General features: G+C 41.4%; 1 protein-coding gene across 1 annotated transcript; it reads left to right on the top strand.

Annotated features, from left to right (window-relative positions):
* The first annotated feature begins 2,798 nt into the window (after positions 1-2,798).
* On the top strand, positions 2,799-15,946 carry has3 (hyaluronan synthase 3). Its single transcript, XM_061036404.1, has 5 exons — positions 2,799-3,458; positions 10,922-11,015; positions 11,212-11,762; positions 13,552-13,653; positions 14,226-15,946. The coding sequence occupies exons 2-5, from the start codon at positions 10,922-10,924 to the stop codon at positions 15,153-15,155; spliced, it is 1,677 nt and encodes a 558-aa protein (XP_060892387.1). The 5' UTR covers positions 2,799-3,458; the 3' UTR covers positions 15,156-15,946.
* The last annotated feature ends 2,052 nt before the right edge of the window (positions 15,947-17,998 follow it).

Below are 17,998 nucleotides of genomic sequence, written 5' to 3'. Positions count from 1 at the left end.
GTTGATGCCTCAGGTTCTAACATCTCTACAGAAGCACGCTCTTAACGAATGACTTAAGTTGTATCAATAGATTCGCAAGATACAGCTTTTTTTTTAGATATATTTTGTGGCTTTTTTCATGCCTATTTTTGAGAGACAGGATAGCGGGTCGAGTTAGAAATCTGGTAGAGAGAGAGAGTGGGTAATGACATGCAGGAAAAGAGCCACAGGTCGGATTAGATCCCTGGGCACCCGCTTGAAGGATTATTGCCTGGATACATAGGGCGCGCAAGATAACCACTAGCCACTGGTGCCCCAAGATACAACATTTTTTATATTTACTCATATTAGAGACTAGGGCTCATGATCAAAGGCTATAAATAACAGGCTAGCCACTGTGACAGAGTTAGAGTTATTTGTCAGACTTGAGACGCTAAGCTGTTATGTAGTGGATTTACTTAGTCATACGCTAATTTAAATCTTCAGAATCTTGAGGAAAACCAACATCACAAACAGGTAATTCTTGATAAATGGTTTTGTCATTACTACAGCAAGCTGTCTTCTCTGCGGAGAAAAGCCAACAACATCAGACTCTCATTCATTCGCTGCCACAAGTATAACAATGTATGACAAAACACCCAACAGACTAACAAGATAGATATGGTGCACACACTGACACTGTCTTCAGTGGTGCTGCAGGAACTCCCTGAGGCTCATCAAGGAATCCACACATCCACACAACATCCTGTTCTTACTGTTGCCCTCAGGTCGAAGATACAGGACGCTCATAGCCCACGCCAGCAGACTGAGGAACAGCTTCTTCAAACAGGCCATAAAACAAAAAAAACAAAAAAAAAAACATCAATTGCATACATGTAAAGAAAAAGAAAAAAAAAGTGCAATACATCCCCAGTTTTAATGTTCACCTCTGTATATTTGGTTACGCACTGTACATTTAAAAATATCCAGAATAGAAATTATTTTTAAACTTCTGCCTTGGCATCATTTTTCAACACTGGGGGTAAATGGTAATGGTAAATGGACTTGAGCTTGCATAGCGCTTTTCTAGTCTTCTGACTACTCAAAGCTTTTTTACACACAGGTCACACCCATCCACACCCATTCACACATTGATGGCAGAGGTTGCTATGTAAAGTGACTATCAGAAGTAAATAATCCCATTCTTACACATTCAAACACCACCGACGAAGCAGCGAGAGCAATTTGGGATTATACCGCTGCAGGAGCTGGGGATCAAACCTTCTGGTTAGGAGATGGTCGGCTCTACCCACTGAACCACTTTGAATTTGCTCACCTTTGGAGCAAGCCTCAACTGGCCACATGAAGAAGTCATATCAGCTCCTTTATTAAATCTCCTTTAATGCTTTGGTGTGTGATTCCTTCTATCTCTCCATGGTATCTCCATGGTAGCCTGTAGGATGAAAATGTCCACTCAGAGCCTTGGCTTTGTAAAAAAAGAAGTAACTCAGAGTAAGCCACAATACGGGTAACAACCTACACAGAACAATTGATAATGTTCATGCACAGCCCTTAAGCATCAGACTTTAAGAAATACCTCATATTTTATGTTATTGGATTTTAAGGGTATACCTCCTCTGTGTCTGTTAACTGGGGTGCATAGAGGGATGGTACCAAAAAGGTGAAATGCTAGTTTGAAGCAAACCAGAGCTGTGCCCACTTTAAATTGAATTTTAAATCTGCATTGTAAATGTGTTTATATAATTTTGTATAGTCATATTGTTGTATATGTATTGAATGTATTCTCATATAGTGTTACGTGTGATCGAATGTTGTATATTTCTACTCTACTCTGTTTGTTTACCAAAAGGCCCAACTAGGGTAAAGAGTTGTTAGCAAGAGCTAAAAAAACCCTCTGTGCAGCACATCAGTTTCATGCTCTGTATTGAAACAATGTTAAATTGCACTTTCCTTATTAAATAAATAAATTCAATTCCAAATTAGCTTGGCTGTTCAGCTTATACATCAGCAAAATGTCTGCTTCTAAGATACCAACGTTTAACTTATTCTGGTTTAAGGCTATAGGCTGGGAAACATTGGGAAGGGCAGTCACTGTTTTAATTGTAACCCCACCCAGCTATACATTTTTCTCTGCTACCCTTGTTCAACTAGATTGCTATATTAATTTATAAAAGACTTTGCTTATCCATCTCTGTAATACAGTAATCTTCACAAATATTTACTCTCAGTTTCCCTACTGAAAGAGAGGGGATGCCGTGTTAAAGCTATGAGAGGTATTTTACAGTAATTATTCTGTCTGTCAGGGAACTAGAAAGGTAGAGGGGAGTGTGAGACTTTAAATGTAGGAACCTCTTCAGTCTTATTTCCTTATGACAGTTTGAGGGAATGTGCTCTCTATTACCTGACTTTAATGAAATGTGTTTGAGTGGCTTTATCAGCCATGTATTGATTCCCAGAGGTACTGCAGTTTGTCTCCGGCTGCCAGCCAAGCTGTGGTGGAGCAACCTGCAGGACGTCAGCAAGTGCAGCCTCGGAACAGGAGAGGAGAGTAATAAGAGGGAGGGAGGGTAGATAAATAAGCCCCATAAAGGATGCTTTGAGTCAGGGGGAGAGGTGGAGAGGAGAGGGGGCTCAAGTCAAGCAGTCCCCCAGCTTGTTGGAGGCTGCTGGCTGCATTGCAGAGAGATAGGGAGCTAGCTGGGGTGTCCAAGGAGAGGGAAGGGGAGGAGGGAGAGAAAATGAAAGTAGAGAGGGTGGGGAGAGGGGGTTAAAGGAGAAAAAGAGAGGAGGAGAAGCGTAGCAGTGCCAGCCAGGCAGGAGAGTGTGACAGAGCAGGGAGAAGGATCAGGCTTTGCTGCAAATATAAGGACGAGTTGATACTGCAGCACAGGGCAGAGGAAAAGGGAGGCAGAAGGGCTGATGATTCATCACAGCAGGAAAGGAAGAAATCACACTTGAGGACAAGATTTGGCTCACCATTTTTTGGCCCTCAACCTTCACCTTCACATCACTTCGGCCCTTCATTCAGGATGGAGAGCACCAGAGGAAGAGAGCGGACGGGCTGCTTCCCCCAGCCTGAAATCTACAGATGTAAGTCAGCACCAGCATCAGCTGCTGGCTGAGCACCTCTCCTCACCTCTCAGCCGGGGGGCTTCATGCCCTGGGACAGTCCTGGGAGATAGAAGGAGGAGAAGGAGGAGGAGGAGGAGGAGGAGGAGCAGGCATTGGGGAGGCTGGCTCATAGAGAGCAGTGGTGGAGGGTGGTGGTTTCAGCTGCCTGCCTGCTGCTGTATTTTTGGATGTGGGATCTCCTGAATTAAGTGAGCAAGCTGGAATAAAGATGTAGTGTGAGCTGGTGAGAGGAGGGGGACAGAACAAGGAGAGCGCTGTGCTGAGGAGAGGAGACGGCTGGACGTCCCGGCTCGACGGACGGACCAGGCGGAGGGAGAGCAGGACAGAGGGTCCACTGGATCAAGAAGGTATGTTTGACAATCCGATACTTATGATGATGTTGAGTTAGAGATAAGAGCAATCATTCTTGATCTGAGTCACCTCTACAAAGGACAAGCTGAGCATTTAAACGTTTAGGATGAAGATTACCTGAGAGGAGGTCATATTTTCCAGGTAGATGTGCAGGGTTTTGGAGAAGAGGATGAATGACACTATTCACAAATAAGAGCAAGCATATTCAACAGGGACTAAAACAGAGTGGAAAGTTTTGGGAAATTTGGATTTCCATCATTAAAGCTGAGTTAGAAAATGCCGGACAAAGAGGTGAGTGTGTTCAGGCTGCTGCGATGAACGTGTTTGCACTGTGAGGTAGAGAAAATATTTTTTCTTCCTTACACTGTGTGTGTGTGTGTGTGTGTGTGTGTGTGTGTGTGTATTTGTGTCTGTGTGTGTGTGTGTGTGTGTGTGTGTGTGTGTTTGTGTGTGTATTTGTGTGTCTGTGTGTGTGTGTGTGTGTGTGTGTTTGTGTGTGTATGTGGGTGTGTGTGTGTGTGTGTGTGTGTGTCTGTGAGAGGGAGAGAGAGAGAGAGAGAGAGAGAGAGAGAATGTGAGTGAGTGAGTTAGACAACCATTCATTTGAAGAGGATGAGGAGGTTGTAGCATTTTTCTGATTGATTTTCAGGAGGAAGATTTGAGATTTTAGGAAGATATTCCAGAGTAACAACTCTGCTCTCCCAGTGTGGCATGTACTACACGTGTCGTGTTTCCTCTGAACAGAGGCAGACAGAGTCCGTTAAACAGTAGACAGGAACACCTCAGAGTGGCTGTTTTTAAGCTTCTGGCGTCTCCAAAGAAAACACTAGATTTTCCATGGCATCATGACCATGCTGGACCTGCATGGTGGTTTTATAGTCAACCAGATAGGCAGTTTGAATAGAGTGAAACCTTATGGTTAAAGTCAGAACACTTTCTGATCCGGTAAAAAAGCTGGATTACATTTAGTGTATTGGTATTAAAAGAAGAAAGAAAGAGAGGAATGAAATGCAACAAAGGTGATCAGTTGCTGTAAAGACTCCATGCATAAACATGAGGGTTATGATTTCATTCTGTTCAGTTTGTTAGCTGCAGCATTTCTGCAGCTTCCTGAGGTCCATGATGTTACCTCACAAATGATTGGAAACCTTATGATGGCTCTTGGGAATGAACAAAGGGAGCTGGGTTGTACTTGAGGGGCCAAACATGCCACTAGGAAGAGTAATTACAACTCCTCTCTATCGCATTACTCTTAGGGGCCTATTGAGACAGATTTTTATTAGCTTAGAGACAACTGTTAATCAACGGATATTTAATTGTTTCAGGTCAATCAACCTCCAAGTACTAACACTTCACAGCCCTTATTTAAAGCATGAATTCACAACAGCTTGATTATGCTTTATTCCTTGACAATATATTGCAATACGAACGACAGGTCTCACTACACAACACAACTTTATGTCAGGTCAACTTACATCATGTCCTGTTGTGTTGCAATATGTTTCATTTCTTTACACTGCGTTATATCACTATAACTCAGGTCACATTATGTTTCAATATGATACATCATGTTACCTGTTTTCATGACATTCTACCTCATGTTATGTGGCATTCTGTTTTATTCCATAATGTTCAGTACTTTACATTACTTGCGATGTGTGTTACATTATGTAGAGTTATGTTACTTTGCGTTAAGTTATGAATGTAAACATGCTGCTTGGTTACGTTTAAAAACAGATTGTGGTTTTGGTTTAATGAAGTTTTTATGTCAGTAAAGTTACATTCATACATTTGTTGTGTTTGGTATGTGATGAAACAGAGTACTTGTTTGAACTTGTTTGTTAAAGTTTAAACAAACAACAGGCTGATAGAAACTTTCCTCTGTAACCTGTTGTTGGTCTAAGGCTGCTTAGAGGACATAGAGCCTCTGCTCAATGAATTGATGCAATACAGCCAGTAATCATGGTCATTTTTAAGATTTTTTATATTTGGTCCTTTTGCCTTCATGCAAAAGTACAGTGGATAGAGTAGGGAGCCGGGGAAAGAGAGTGGGGAATGAAAAGCGGGAAATGAGCAACAGGTTGGACTTGAACCTGGGCTGCCTGCTTCGAGGACTATAGCCTCCATACATGGGGCGTGACCTAACCGCTAGACCATCTGTGCCCCAATGCTGATACTCTTTGAGATTTTCCATTCCTGATTTTAAAGAAAAGGCCGTGACCAATGACCTATGTTTGAGATGAGATTTACATGAACTTACACTGATTTCCTTTAGGTAAAGTTTACATGGAGGACAATATGAGAATCTGGCACATTTCAGTAGCAGTTAAATTGCCCCGATTGGCATCAAACAGGCCAGGAAATACAGTTATGGACATCTTTCAATTGGTCATTTTGTGACAGCCTATGCACTCCTTACACAGCTCTCCTCAGCTGTGAGTACTGTTTTAGATTTTACCATGTCCTCATCACATCGTTTATTATGTAACAAAGTCTGTAAAAGAGGAGTTTATGCTATAAAGATGGAGGCACTGACAGAGCCCTCTAGAGGCAAATCTCTCTGAAATCGCATGTTTTACAGCTTTTTTTCATTGTTTGTCACGCTAGGCCACAAATATTTATCCATGCTGGACATCACAACACCAATGATTACAGCTCTTGATATCAAATAGTCATCATTTATTTTATTGTTTTCAGGAGTTTGTTAAAAGATTGTCTTTTAGCTATGTTGCACACTTTCCAGATAAAACATTTTAATCTATTGAAATATAGTATTTGAAACCTGGACACTGACAGGTGCATTAGACAGAAGTGTTCATAAGAAAATAAAATTAACTCTCTTGCATATTATTACCAAAAATTCTTTAGTGTGAGGAAACAAATAAAACTAATTTGTATCAAATGCTCATAATAATGATTTGAACAAATAATTTCATCATTTATTTACAAAAAAATGTTTATATATTAATGGTAGTTCACCATCTACTTACTAAATAGTAGTCCTAGTATTACTGTTGAAGTCCAACGATATTCTTGTCAGGGTCAATACATTTATTATTTTATAAATCATGGCAGCAACAATAGCAGTGGAAACTTCACGTCATATTAATAATAGTTTCATAATGCATTCTGGTAATAGAAATATTAGGCCTTGGAGGTGTTTTACTGAGAGGCTGGTAAACACCATAGCTTTAAGTACCACAACATAAAGGAAGAAAATCCTATAGTTGTTATAAACACACACAAGACACTTTGGTCAGACACTGTGATGTGATCTGATTGGTCAAAAATAAATTTACAGTCAAAAGTGTCTCTTATCGTAATTCTCCCTCATGACCTTTTACCTTTACTCTGCCATGTTTCATCCTCCATTGAAATTGTGCTTAACTGTGAACAGCTGGCGATACAACACTTCTCCATTCCAACACTGCGTCCTAACTTCGCTCCCTCTTCCTCTTGTTTTACCCAGCACTTATCTGAACATACCCCCCCCCCCCTTCTTTTTCCCATCAGCTGGGTAAAGTCCCCTTCCCAAAGCCAAATTACCAATCTGCTTCACCTCCCCAACTCATCACCTGAACTCCCAGCCCCTTCAATTGGATTGCATTGATGCAGGAGATCTTTCCCATGTGGCTCTGCCACTGCTGGGACACAACCAGGAACGCTAATGTTGGTTTATACAACAGGATTATGACCTGGAAATTGTAATATCACTGGAATTACTTTTTCCTTCTTTTCTTCCCCTTCTCTTTCCATTCGGATTCATCCAACCCTGGTCATCACATGCCAAACGACTACCTGGTGGTTCTAGACGACTTTCCTGAATCTTAATGTGGATTAAGATGTAAACTATGAAAACATATAAGCAGGCTAGCTGAAAGTGACCATCATGATTAAGAAGACATAGACTATCAGATCTGCAGTTTTTTCCCATTGTCCTCACAACAATGACTGGTTTCCTGATAGATTGAATCTGGACAAAAGATCATGAGGTGATTGCTTAAAAAAAGATCTTTCTTCCCTCACAGTTGTGATGATGTCATTTGGGGGTCAGTTTCTGTGCATTCAACTAGAAATGTATCCTTCCTCGAGTTATGATAGAGAAAAAGATCCTTTGTAAAGTCACAGCTGCTGACTTGTGCCTCTTCTTGAATTCTGCTTCATTGTGCTGTTTAGAGTAAAGGAATCTAACATACCTATAAATAATAAATGAAAAAATCAGCTAATTTGTATACAACACTTTTTGAAGTGTTTCATTTCACAATTTATATTGAAGCATTCATTGAGAGAAAGTATGTGCTTCAGACAGGACGGCCCGGCAGCAGATGTCACCTTGAGGCTAATAGCACCTGTCCCCCCCTCTGGTCCCCTGACTAATCCCAGCTCCCTAGCAGCCAACAACCCCCTCTGGTGAATGTGGCCCTCTAATCAAGCAGTCCATGTCAGCTTGTTATCTGTCCTGAGGCTTCGGGGCGTTTAGACCTTGCTGCCCCAGCCTGCTGCTATAATCCACCATGGATCACACATTGAGCAGAACCTTTTTTCTCTTCTGCCCTAAGTGGCCAACATGTGCTCCATGCACATATCCCACAGGGACGTACAGTGCACCATTGCTGTGGAGGATCAAAGAAATAATGAAAAGAAAAAAGGGGTGTGTTTCCAAGATAATCCGGGTTACTTGAACAATCCTCAAAAGAGATGTGGCTTCTGAATGATGTTAATGTCTAATTTGAACATGTTAGTTTTATACAAGGCCCCTATAAAGTATAAGGTTTGGAACTTACTTTGGCTATTTTCAGGTCTGTGTAAATATGGAGCAAACAGAAGAGAGTGTTAAACAAATAGCCGATGAATTATACAGTGAAGCTGTTATCAGAAAAGTAGAGGTAACCTATTTTCATTACGGTGGCCTCAAACAGCGTTTTGCATATGCATCATGAATAAACAAGGTTGCTCTTAATATGCTGTGATCTTTCAAACTTTTTAAAGTTCTAATTTATAACTGAGAACAAATGTAGGAACAGTATTGAATTTCAAAATGAGTGTATGAAAAACCTGTTAATATTTTAAAGAATTTCGATCTTTTATTTATTCATCTGCGTTCGGTGGATCTTTTCCAGTATGAGAGCAAAGTCATTATTTACGACAAGAATACCTGTATCAGAGGACAAAATCAGTCAGTACCAGGATACAAAAGAGAAACAAGTAGAAATTAGGAAAACTGATACCAGTGTTTTCTTATGCATTTCTACACCTCTATTTTCAGAATCCCCCTGTCTGTCAGAACCACATTGACAGTATTCTTGGATGTGGTCCACATAGACTACAGATCTATGGAGACTGAAGTGTGATTCAGTGCCAGCATGAAAATCTCTACATCCTCTCTGAGAGGAGTATAGACGTAATGATCCGTTTTTCTCCCCCGGCCAGGTGGAGTGGCAGTTTGAGGGTAATTTCATGAATGAAAGGACAGAATTGTTCCTCCGTTTCGACTGGTCCTGAGCGCTGGCCAAGCCCCGGCTGGCCTTTAATTAAAGCTATTAACCAGGAGAGAAGAGAAGGGAGCGCCAGAGGGGCTGATAGTTAGGGAGAGGAAGGAAGATGAAGGCGAGGAGAAGAGAAGGGCAGGTGGTGTTCAGCTGTAGGTTCTTTCACTGCAAGTTACTGAATGTCCATCAAACTTGAATGAGGTGTTACCCGGTGAAGAATTTTCTGGTTAAAATAAGATTTAATAAAAGTAGGTTTCATTGTAATAATATTGCTGTAATGTTTATACTCATGGTTTTGTGTCAGTAATACTATCTATTCTTCTTAGCAGTGTTAGCATTGTAGCGGTAGCTAGAAGTAGTGGTAATTGAAGGTTAATAATATTAAAGCTCCGGTGAGGAACTTAAGGTTTAGTAGACTTGGACTTTGTGGTTGATTTCATGACCCCTGTCAACAAAACAATACCTTTCATCTCTTTCATTGTCCTCTCCTGTACATGCATAAGAAGTGTTTTAGATGAAAAATCCTTCTGCTGTCTTTTGACAGCCAAACAAATCACTCCCTGTGAATCTTTGAAAAATGTAAAAGAAAATGCTGTTTGGCAGCGTGCTGTAAATACCCAGTGTTTACAAGCATTAAAGTTAACTGTAAAGAAATAATCAATCTCAAAATCTGATATATCGGCCGATATCAATCTTAGAGCTATCGTCGATCTGTTCTGATCTGATCACCTCTTTTGCTTTTGTAGATCATGAAAAGTAATAAGTAATAATTTTAACCTGTTTTATAATCAGTTTATAACTCCCAAAAGGAGCTTTAATGTTACATCATGGGATGATATGATATTATAATTATTATACTGATTGTAGCAGGAGTATATATTAGGGGCGGCAGTAGCTAGGGAGGTGCCAGGGCACTTCCTGAGCACTGCCGAGGTGCCCTTGAGCTAGGCACCGAACCCCTAACTGCTCTGGTGCGTTCTCTGCTTAGCAGCTTGTAGCAGCCCCACTCTGACATCTCTCCACCAATGCATGTTCACAGGTCCTGTTTGTGCGTGCGTGTGATTCGGACCTATGTGTGTGAGAAGCATGTCCCTATGAAAGAGTGTACAACCGAATTTCCCTCAGAGATTAATAAAGTATATAAAAAAATAAATAAATGTAACAGTTTCATTATTAACATCAGTGGTTGTAGTAGTTGCCTTAGGCTACTTGTTGTTCAAACACCATCAACATTAATAAAACAAGTGCTGTTATAGTACAAATAGAGTTATAGTATTTGTAGAAAAAACACCAACAATAGTAATATCAGTTTTATGAATATGTTTTTCATGTGTTTGGCAACAATGGTGGTTCAGAGTAATTCTTCTGGTAATAGTAGCTCTGTTATGAGAGCTAACTGCAGCAGTTAAGTAGTTATAGAGATAGTAGGTGTAAACCAGCGCTACACTGTGCAGTGACTGTTTCCTCTGGTTCTTATTACTATGATGTCAGTGACTGATGCCGGTGAGCCTTCAACTGATGGTGGCTGATGAAAGGTTTTACACAACAAACAGGAAGTGACACTTAGGTCAACTAATGAGACGTTACAAGCTCTCTCTGTCAGAGTTTTCAGTCCGACTCCAGAGTCCTGAGGCCCTCCTCATGCACTCACTTGATGTATACAACAGACCTGTGTCAATCAGCCGCTTTCATGTGCTGCATAACATGCTCAAACTCCTCACGTGTGCTGGGAGTGGGTGCGTCCACATAAGCGAAATGAAGAGAATTTCTCAATGGCAATGCTGTGAATGTGTTCTATTAACCAACTTTCAATTTTCTTTTCATGGTTCCCTTGTTTCTACCCCTCCCCTCCCCCATCTCATCTTGACTCTTCAAATCCCTAAACTATCCCTGAACCTCTCTCCTTGGACTTCGGGATTCTCACCTTGGTGTCTGTTGGGGTCTACTCCGCCTGACATCTTCATCTCCAGATGCCCTCTCGCTGCAGAAATGCGCTGAACATCGTGGTCACCACCCTTTTTGCTGCGGTGGTCCTCTTCACCATCTTGCTGGCCTATGTCACAGGTGAACTTTAATAATAACCAACATAAATTATAAACAAGTTATGAGGAAAGTAATTGTAGGTGTATAAGCAAGGCTAAGTCTTAATTTGTTGTCTTCAGCTTTGAAACATTAAGGCTACATTCCACTTCTTATATGGAATTTAAATGTGTGATGGTTTTTGTTTTCACCTGTCTCTGCTGTATTTTTTGTGGTATAGGCTACCAGTTCATCCACACAGAGCAGCACCACCTCTCCTTTGGCCTCTATGGTGCCTTCCTCTCTCTCCACCTCTTCCTCCAGAGCCTTTTTGCTTTCCTGGAGCATCGTCGGATGAGAAGCCCTGCCCGGCCTCAGCATCTCCGTCGCACTGTAGCCCTCTGCATCGCTGCCTACCAGGAAGACCCAGACTACCTGAGGAAGTGCCTCCGCAGCATCAGACGGATCTCTTTCCCTGGCCTGAAGGTGGTGCTGGTGGTGGACGGCAACCGGCCAGAGGATCGCTACATGATGGACATTTTCCAGGAGGTGATGGGTGGGGCTGACCAGGCTGGTAGCATGGTGTGGAAGGGAAACTACCACAGTGATGGGAGCGGAGGAGGATGTGTGGAAGGTGGAGGGAGGAGCACCGTCCATATGGAGGAGGCTGTACGAGTGGCTCGGCTGGTCAGAGGCTGCCGCTACTCCTGCATCATGCAGGAATGGGGAGGGAAGAGAGAGGTGATGTACACTGCCTTTAAAGCGCTGGGGGAGAGCGTGGACTATGTACAGGTAAGGTCCCAAACACACAACACACCGCTATTCATGTTCTGCTTTGAAATAGTGCAGAAGAAGTAAGTGAAAGGTATTTAAGTTGTAAATGTTAAAAGTCACATATACCCATTTTCAAAAGTTTAAATAAGTCTCAGTGTCTGTAAAGTGTCTTGCTCAAAATCCACTACGATATTGTATTTTAGGATGTCTCTAAACCCCTCTGATTCAGCCCTGCTCAGAACAGCCTGTTTCTGTGTTTATAGTATTAAATGTAAGTTAGCTGTCTGACCACACCCGTCTCTGTATGGGGATGTGACTAAGTCTTTCTCCCACCATGCCCTAACATTTACAGCTAGAAGGTAGATTCAGAGGGCAGAACAAACACCTAGCTGGGGGAGTTTCACCCACCTGGGGGAGGGGCTACTGCCCTCTGTGATGTCATGAGGGGAAAACCTCCAAGCGGCCTGTTTGAGCTCACATTTTCTGAAAAGTAGAGCAGGCTAAAGCAGGAGAGGACGGACTTTTGTACGTCATAATCGGGGGGGTTTGTAGAAGGGCTAGGGACACATATTAGTGTTAGAAAAACATATGCATTTTGCACCATATGCGACCTTTACAGTTTATTTTAAAACATGACAAGTTCAATGGACTAAATCACCAATTTTACTATTAAAGATAAGTAGCCTACTAATCATTCTCTTAAAAAAAGTTTCTCAGGCAGGCCTTTGTCAAATTTGAAAAAAATATCTATATTATGTCACCTGGGTTTGATTTTTTTTTTTAGTTATAACTATCCTCCTGCCATGTCACATGAGTCTAACTTACTTGGCTTTGATGTAACTGCTGTTGAAAGTGCAACTATCCTGTTGCATTGTTCTGTGCATCAACTGCAATGACTTCAAAGTCAAAGTTTTCCTTTATTAAGTTAATAAGCAGCAGGGGCCCACACTGAAACATTTCCACCACAGACCAATATAGTTAGAGGCTGGCTGTAAATATAACCAAATTACACAAAGTCATTAGTGCAGGGCTATTTTGAATTCATGTGCACATTCCTACCAAATTGTAATTGATTCTGCTGCATAAGTGATTTTATATCTGCTCTGCTTCTGTGCTGGTGCATGCAGGGGGTGCTCATACAAAAATCCCTCTGTAAAACAGATTTTTATAAAAGAAACTGAGCAGTGTTTGCATGCTATTGGTTCAAAGTCACCTAGAGTTGTACGATGCATGATTTCATTTTTTAAAAACAGATATCCCACCACATTCTTGGGGTGGAGGATATGAGTTTGCTCAGACAATACTCTCTGCTTTTGCCTGAGTACTGACTGCTCATATTGGCTTGAAGGACTGGTGTTCAGTCCCCTCCATAACCCAAAGGAAGTCAGTTAGGCTTGGATTTTTACAGAAAGATTGCCAATCCATGCTTACCGGATCTATCTGTCCGTCCATCCATCCACCCTTCAACCAACAGTGAATTTCTAGTACAAAGAGTGTTCTTATTTGTATTCCAAGAGGATTTTGTCCATATTGAACAAACGTCTCTTTCGCTTCATGGCCAGCTGTTGCATGACCTCTATATCTGTGCTGTGGGTCAGAAGTCGTGTCCACAGCTGACCCAGGTATATACAGCTTAAATGAAGCAGCTGGGTTGTCTGTCAGCAGCCTCTCATTCCTCTCATGAATTTTAGACTCAATGTTTCTCAATGATGTACAACACCTGTGGCCTTAATTTGGCAAATGGTTTTAGGCTACATTGCATTCTCTATGTGACCTGCAGCGTTGTGTTTGCTGTTTCATTCTTCAGGTGTGTGATTCAGACACTGTTCTGGACCCAGCATGCACCATAGAAATGCTGAAGATTCTTGAGGACGATCCAATGGTGGGAGGGGTTGGTGGAGACGTTCAGGTAAAATATTATACTTTTTAGTCATAATGAATTATATGAAGGCCAAAGACTACAGCTACAAGAAAACAAATGGCATCAGCCTTGACTTGCAGGAGAAAATTCAATGAGAACACATTTTTACAAGCACTGCCAACCTTGTTGTTTTTTGATAGCAGCTGTCGTGCAGTAAAATCCTGCATTTTATATTACTACAACTGCCTACATGGGCAGAAGGAAGCTCTTAGTCAATTCCCATGTCAAGATGCGTGATCAGGGCCAACATTTTGGTTCAGAGAACCAGTCTGTTTTGTGTTCGCCCTTTGAAACCAGCAAACTAAGTGTATGTGTTTGCTCATGTGAATTGCATTTACTGGTGTGTCTGTATTTCGACAGATTAGTAAAAAGTGTTAAAAAACTCTCCTGGACATACATTGTTTTATTATTAAAATGATATTTGAACATACAACTTAAAGGGAGGTGATTAGAAAGTCAATACAACATGTGACAATACAATTAAAAGTAAAGGTGTTCCCTTATTCCTTTTGTCCCTTCTGACTGTTTTGGACTAACTTCTCCACTTTCCACTCCTCCAGATTCTGAACAAGTATGACTCGTGGATCTCCTTCCTCAGCAGCGTGCGCTACTGGATGGCCTTCAACATTGAGCGGGCCTGCCAGTCTTACTTTGGATGCGTCCAGTGTATCAGCGGTCCTCTGGGGATGTACAGGAACTCCTTGCTCCAGCGCTTCCTGGAGCCCTGGTACCATCAAACCTTCCTAGGCTCTAAGTGCAGCTTTGGTGATGACCGACACCTCACTAATCGGGTTCTCAGTTTTGGCTACAAGACAAAATTCACAGCGCGGTCACAGTGCCAGACTGAGACACCGACGCAGTACCTGCGTTGGCTCAACCAGCAGACACGATGGAGCAAGTCTTACTTCCGTGAGTGGCTTTACAATGCCCTGTGGTTCCACAAGCACAGCCTCTGGATGACCTATGAGTCCGTGGTTACCGGCTTCTTCCCCTTTTTCTTGGTTGCCACGGTTATCCATCTCTTCTACCGTGGAAGGCTGTGGAACATTCTGCTCTTCTTATTGACAGTCCAGCTGGTCGGCATGGTGAAGGCCACCTACGCCTGTTTCCTTCGTGGCAGCTTGGTCATGATTTTCATGTCCCTCTACTCTCTGCTCTACATGTCAAGCTTGCTTCCTGCCAAAATATTTGCCTTGCTCACCATCAACAAGGCAGGTTGGGGCACATCAGGTCGCAAAAAGATTGTTATCAACTTAATAGGCGCAGTTCCTGTCACAGTGTGGGCTATGGTGCTGCTCGGAGGTGTGGTGTATACCATCTACTGTGAAACACAGGACCCATTAAGTGAGACAGAAAAAGCCTTATTGATAGCAGGGACAATACTCTACGCTTGCTACTGGCTCATTCTGTTGGTGCTCTACCTGGCAATCGTAGCCAAAAGGTGTAACAAGAGGGAAGAGCAGTATCACCTACCATATGCAGAGGCATAAACCTGAATCCAGAGAGGCTGGTAGAACATTTGAGCTTTGTTTCTGGCAGTATGACTAATAGGGTCTCTGTTGACCCTGTGAACTACTAAAGTGATCAGCTCACATCTTCATCACTGGTGCTACAAAGGTGTGAATCTGAAATACTAGCAGAGAAAATAGAATTCAATTGGGGGACTAACCATGAAGACTGGATCGATCCATCCAGCCCTCCCATTTAAATCAAGTTCAATGGTGCTTCATATTGAAAAGCCAAACAGGAGTGATCCAGTTAATAAAGTGTTCACACACTTGTAATTGTGATGTGCTGATGAGAACAGTAGTTAAATAATGGGTATAGATAAAATCTTACCTATACTTTATGGGTAAAGGTAAGCTGGACAACTGTGATGATATTAGTTGTCGGATGCTTTTAGAGACATGAAGGTCCTCTTTACTTATTCATCAGTTTTGTAATTGCCTTCCTTTTTAGTAAAGGTTAGATGGAATTGAATGAGAGCCTCTTTTAAGATGTTTAGACAGAATGTAAAGCAAATCTTAGAAGTTTTGCCAATGCCTTTTCATCATCTTTTGTCATCTAAAATACTTGACTTTGCATCAGTATACAAATCTGAAGGGTGCTTATTTGCAAGAGGAAGTTGTGTCAAATTGAGGGTAAAAATCCTGGTGCTCTAAAATCAACCTCATAACACTGTAAAGACACAGAAAAGTGGGGAGAGACTGAAGGACAATAACTGAAAGAACTAAAGTTCTGGGTGAATTATGAGTTCAGTCATTGGACACGTGATAATGACCATAGCAATGTGTGTTCTTGTTCTGGGTTGTAGCAAAGTGTAAATTGAATAGGTTCAGAATTTCACAAGTCTCTGACAACACAATACCCACTATCCATTTGTTACATGGTTTCTGTAATATTTTCTCCTCCCTGTAAAGGTTATGAAGAGTGATCTTTCTAACACCTCTACGGGTGATGAGAAATGCTGTAGGGTTCAGGAAAACTCTCCTCCTTCTCTAACAAACAAAAAAACTGTGATATCAAGTTATTTTTGGCAATATAAAAAGTGTTGGTTGAGTTTCTAAAGAATTATAAAGCCATTGTTTTCACAAGAATTATTAATTGAAATATTACTTTGCCAAATAATTGTGTCTCAAAAATGATGGGTTTAGTAGTTATTTCATTACTTTTAGACTATGACTAAAAACTAAATTTCAACGTTTACCCCCATGTGGCATGTTTAAAGCCAGGCAGTGTGGTTTTGCAAACAGCAGTATACGTTTAAGGGTTTACTGACCAACTGACAGCTAGCTTAGCTTCAGTGACTGCACGCAGCTTCCCGACAGTCCCAACCTCAACTGCAGAGTTCTCAACCCACCAATTCTAAAGGAAACCATGTGTTCCTCGAGAGTAGGCTTAACCTCAACTAAGAGGGTGCAATATGAAACAAGACATCTTTGAAACTACACAAGAGCCACGAGCAGCATTTCTCTCAAACCACGTCTAGCCTAACTGCTTCTTCCCAATTACGTCCTTGAACCAGCACACATTTCAAACTCATGTTATTCAAGTGTATTTCGTGTCCGCAACATGAAAGCTTCTTTTCGTGTCAGTCAGCACAACCACATTACATGGTGGTAGCACAAATTACGTTCCCAGCAGCCTTCAGGGTTCCCTGGTTTAAAAAAGAAGAAGAAGAGATAATTGTTTTGGTAAAAATAGAGTAAATGAAGGAAACTACAAAAAAAACGTGTCATTTACTTGTTTCGCTGAAATGATCTACCCTTAACTTGTGGGTTGTACACATTTTGAACTTGTGTCTCTAAGGTTTTGCGTGTTTCAGACTCTTCCATTGTCTTCGACCACCACCCCAGTGGACTTTATGGCGCTATGGCCATATACAAGAGTCTTTGCGTTGCAGTGACAAAAGCAGCTTCAAATTGAAATACATAAGTTAGAAATTCTGCTGAGTGACATTTGATAAAAAGAAGTGTTTGTGTATATGTCCATGATTCTAGATATTTCTCCGTACATTTCATGAAATTCTGCAAAACGATAGACCAAAGCGATTCGAGTCCTTAAGCAAACTCGCGGAAGGACGGGAACGAGCTGACCCCTCAATCTTTAAGTAACTGAGCATTACCATTGGCTGTATTTTTCACACTGGGTATACAACATATCATGTACACTTTGTGAGCCACAGCTACAGCTGGTACTTCTAAAAAAAAATCTGAACCTAGCCTCTAAAAGCATCCAGATTGTAACTACTGCTGAAACGTTCCAATATTCAGGAAATGCAGAGACTTTAAGAAGCTATCCTTCCATGTTACTTGCATTCGTTTGTTTAGGTGTGGATGTCTTCAGAGCAAAACAGAGAGAGCTTGGGCATCAGCTATGAACAGCACAATCATCTGCTCCAGCTTTATTTTGTAGAGCAGCTGTGATTTACCTGAACAGACAATCGGAACATTTCTGAACATGTGACATGCAGTTATACTTTTGGTGCTGCTGAGCGGTTCCAAATGAGGAACTTGTAGTTTTAAATTGTGGTCCAATTGTCAGTACACGGACACCACTGGGTTGTGGTTCATTCAGTGCTGCAGTGATTTTTATATGGCCACTTTTTTAACTTGTAAAGGTGCCAATTATTGTTTGTGTAATATTAAAGTACTACTGGACACTATTTTCTTAATTTTGGACATTTGTGTCCTTTTACATCAAATCCTTTGTTTGTTCCTTCCATCAACAACGGTGTAAAGACTGGAAACCAAAGAAGTGAAAGACTAAAGAGATGTGTTTTTTTTTGTCTTTTTAGAATTATGTATCATTACAGATCAGACAGATTCAGACT

This window comes from Labrus mixtus, chromosome 4, assembly GCF_963584025.1.
Source record: "Labrus mixtus chromosome 4, fLabMix1.1, whole genome shotgun sequence".
Taxonomy (NCBI): domain Eukaryota; kingdom Metazoa; phylum Chordata; class Actinopteri; order Labriformes; family Labridae; genus Labrus; species Labrus mixtus.
The sequence above is the reverse complement of the archived record's forward strand: the minus strand, read 5'-3'. Positions and strand labels throughout refer to the sequence as shown.

Bases quoted from the DNA above. Each gene is read 5' to 3' on its own strand.
- has3 (XM_061036404.1), top strand. From the start codon at position 10,922: ATGCCCTCTCGCTGCAGAAATGCGCTGAACATCGTGGTCACCACCCTT. The intron at 11,763-13,551 runs GTAAGGTCCCAA...TTCATTCTTCAG, and splicing joins AGAGCGTGGACTATGTACAG to GTGTGTGATTCAGACACTGT. The intron at 13,654-14,225 runs GTAAAATATTAT...CCACTCCTCCAG, and splicing joins GGGTTGGTGGAGACGTTCAG to ATTCTGAACAAGTATGACTC.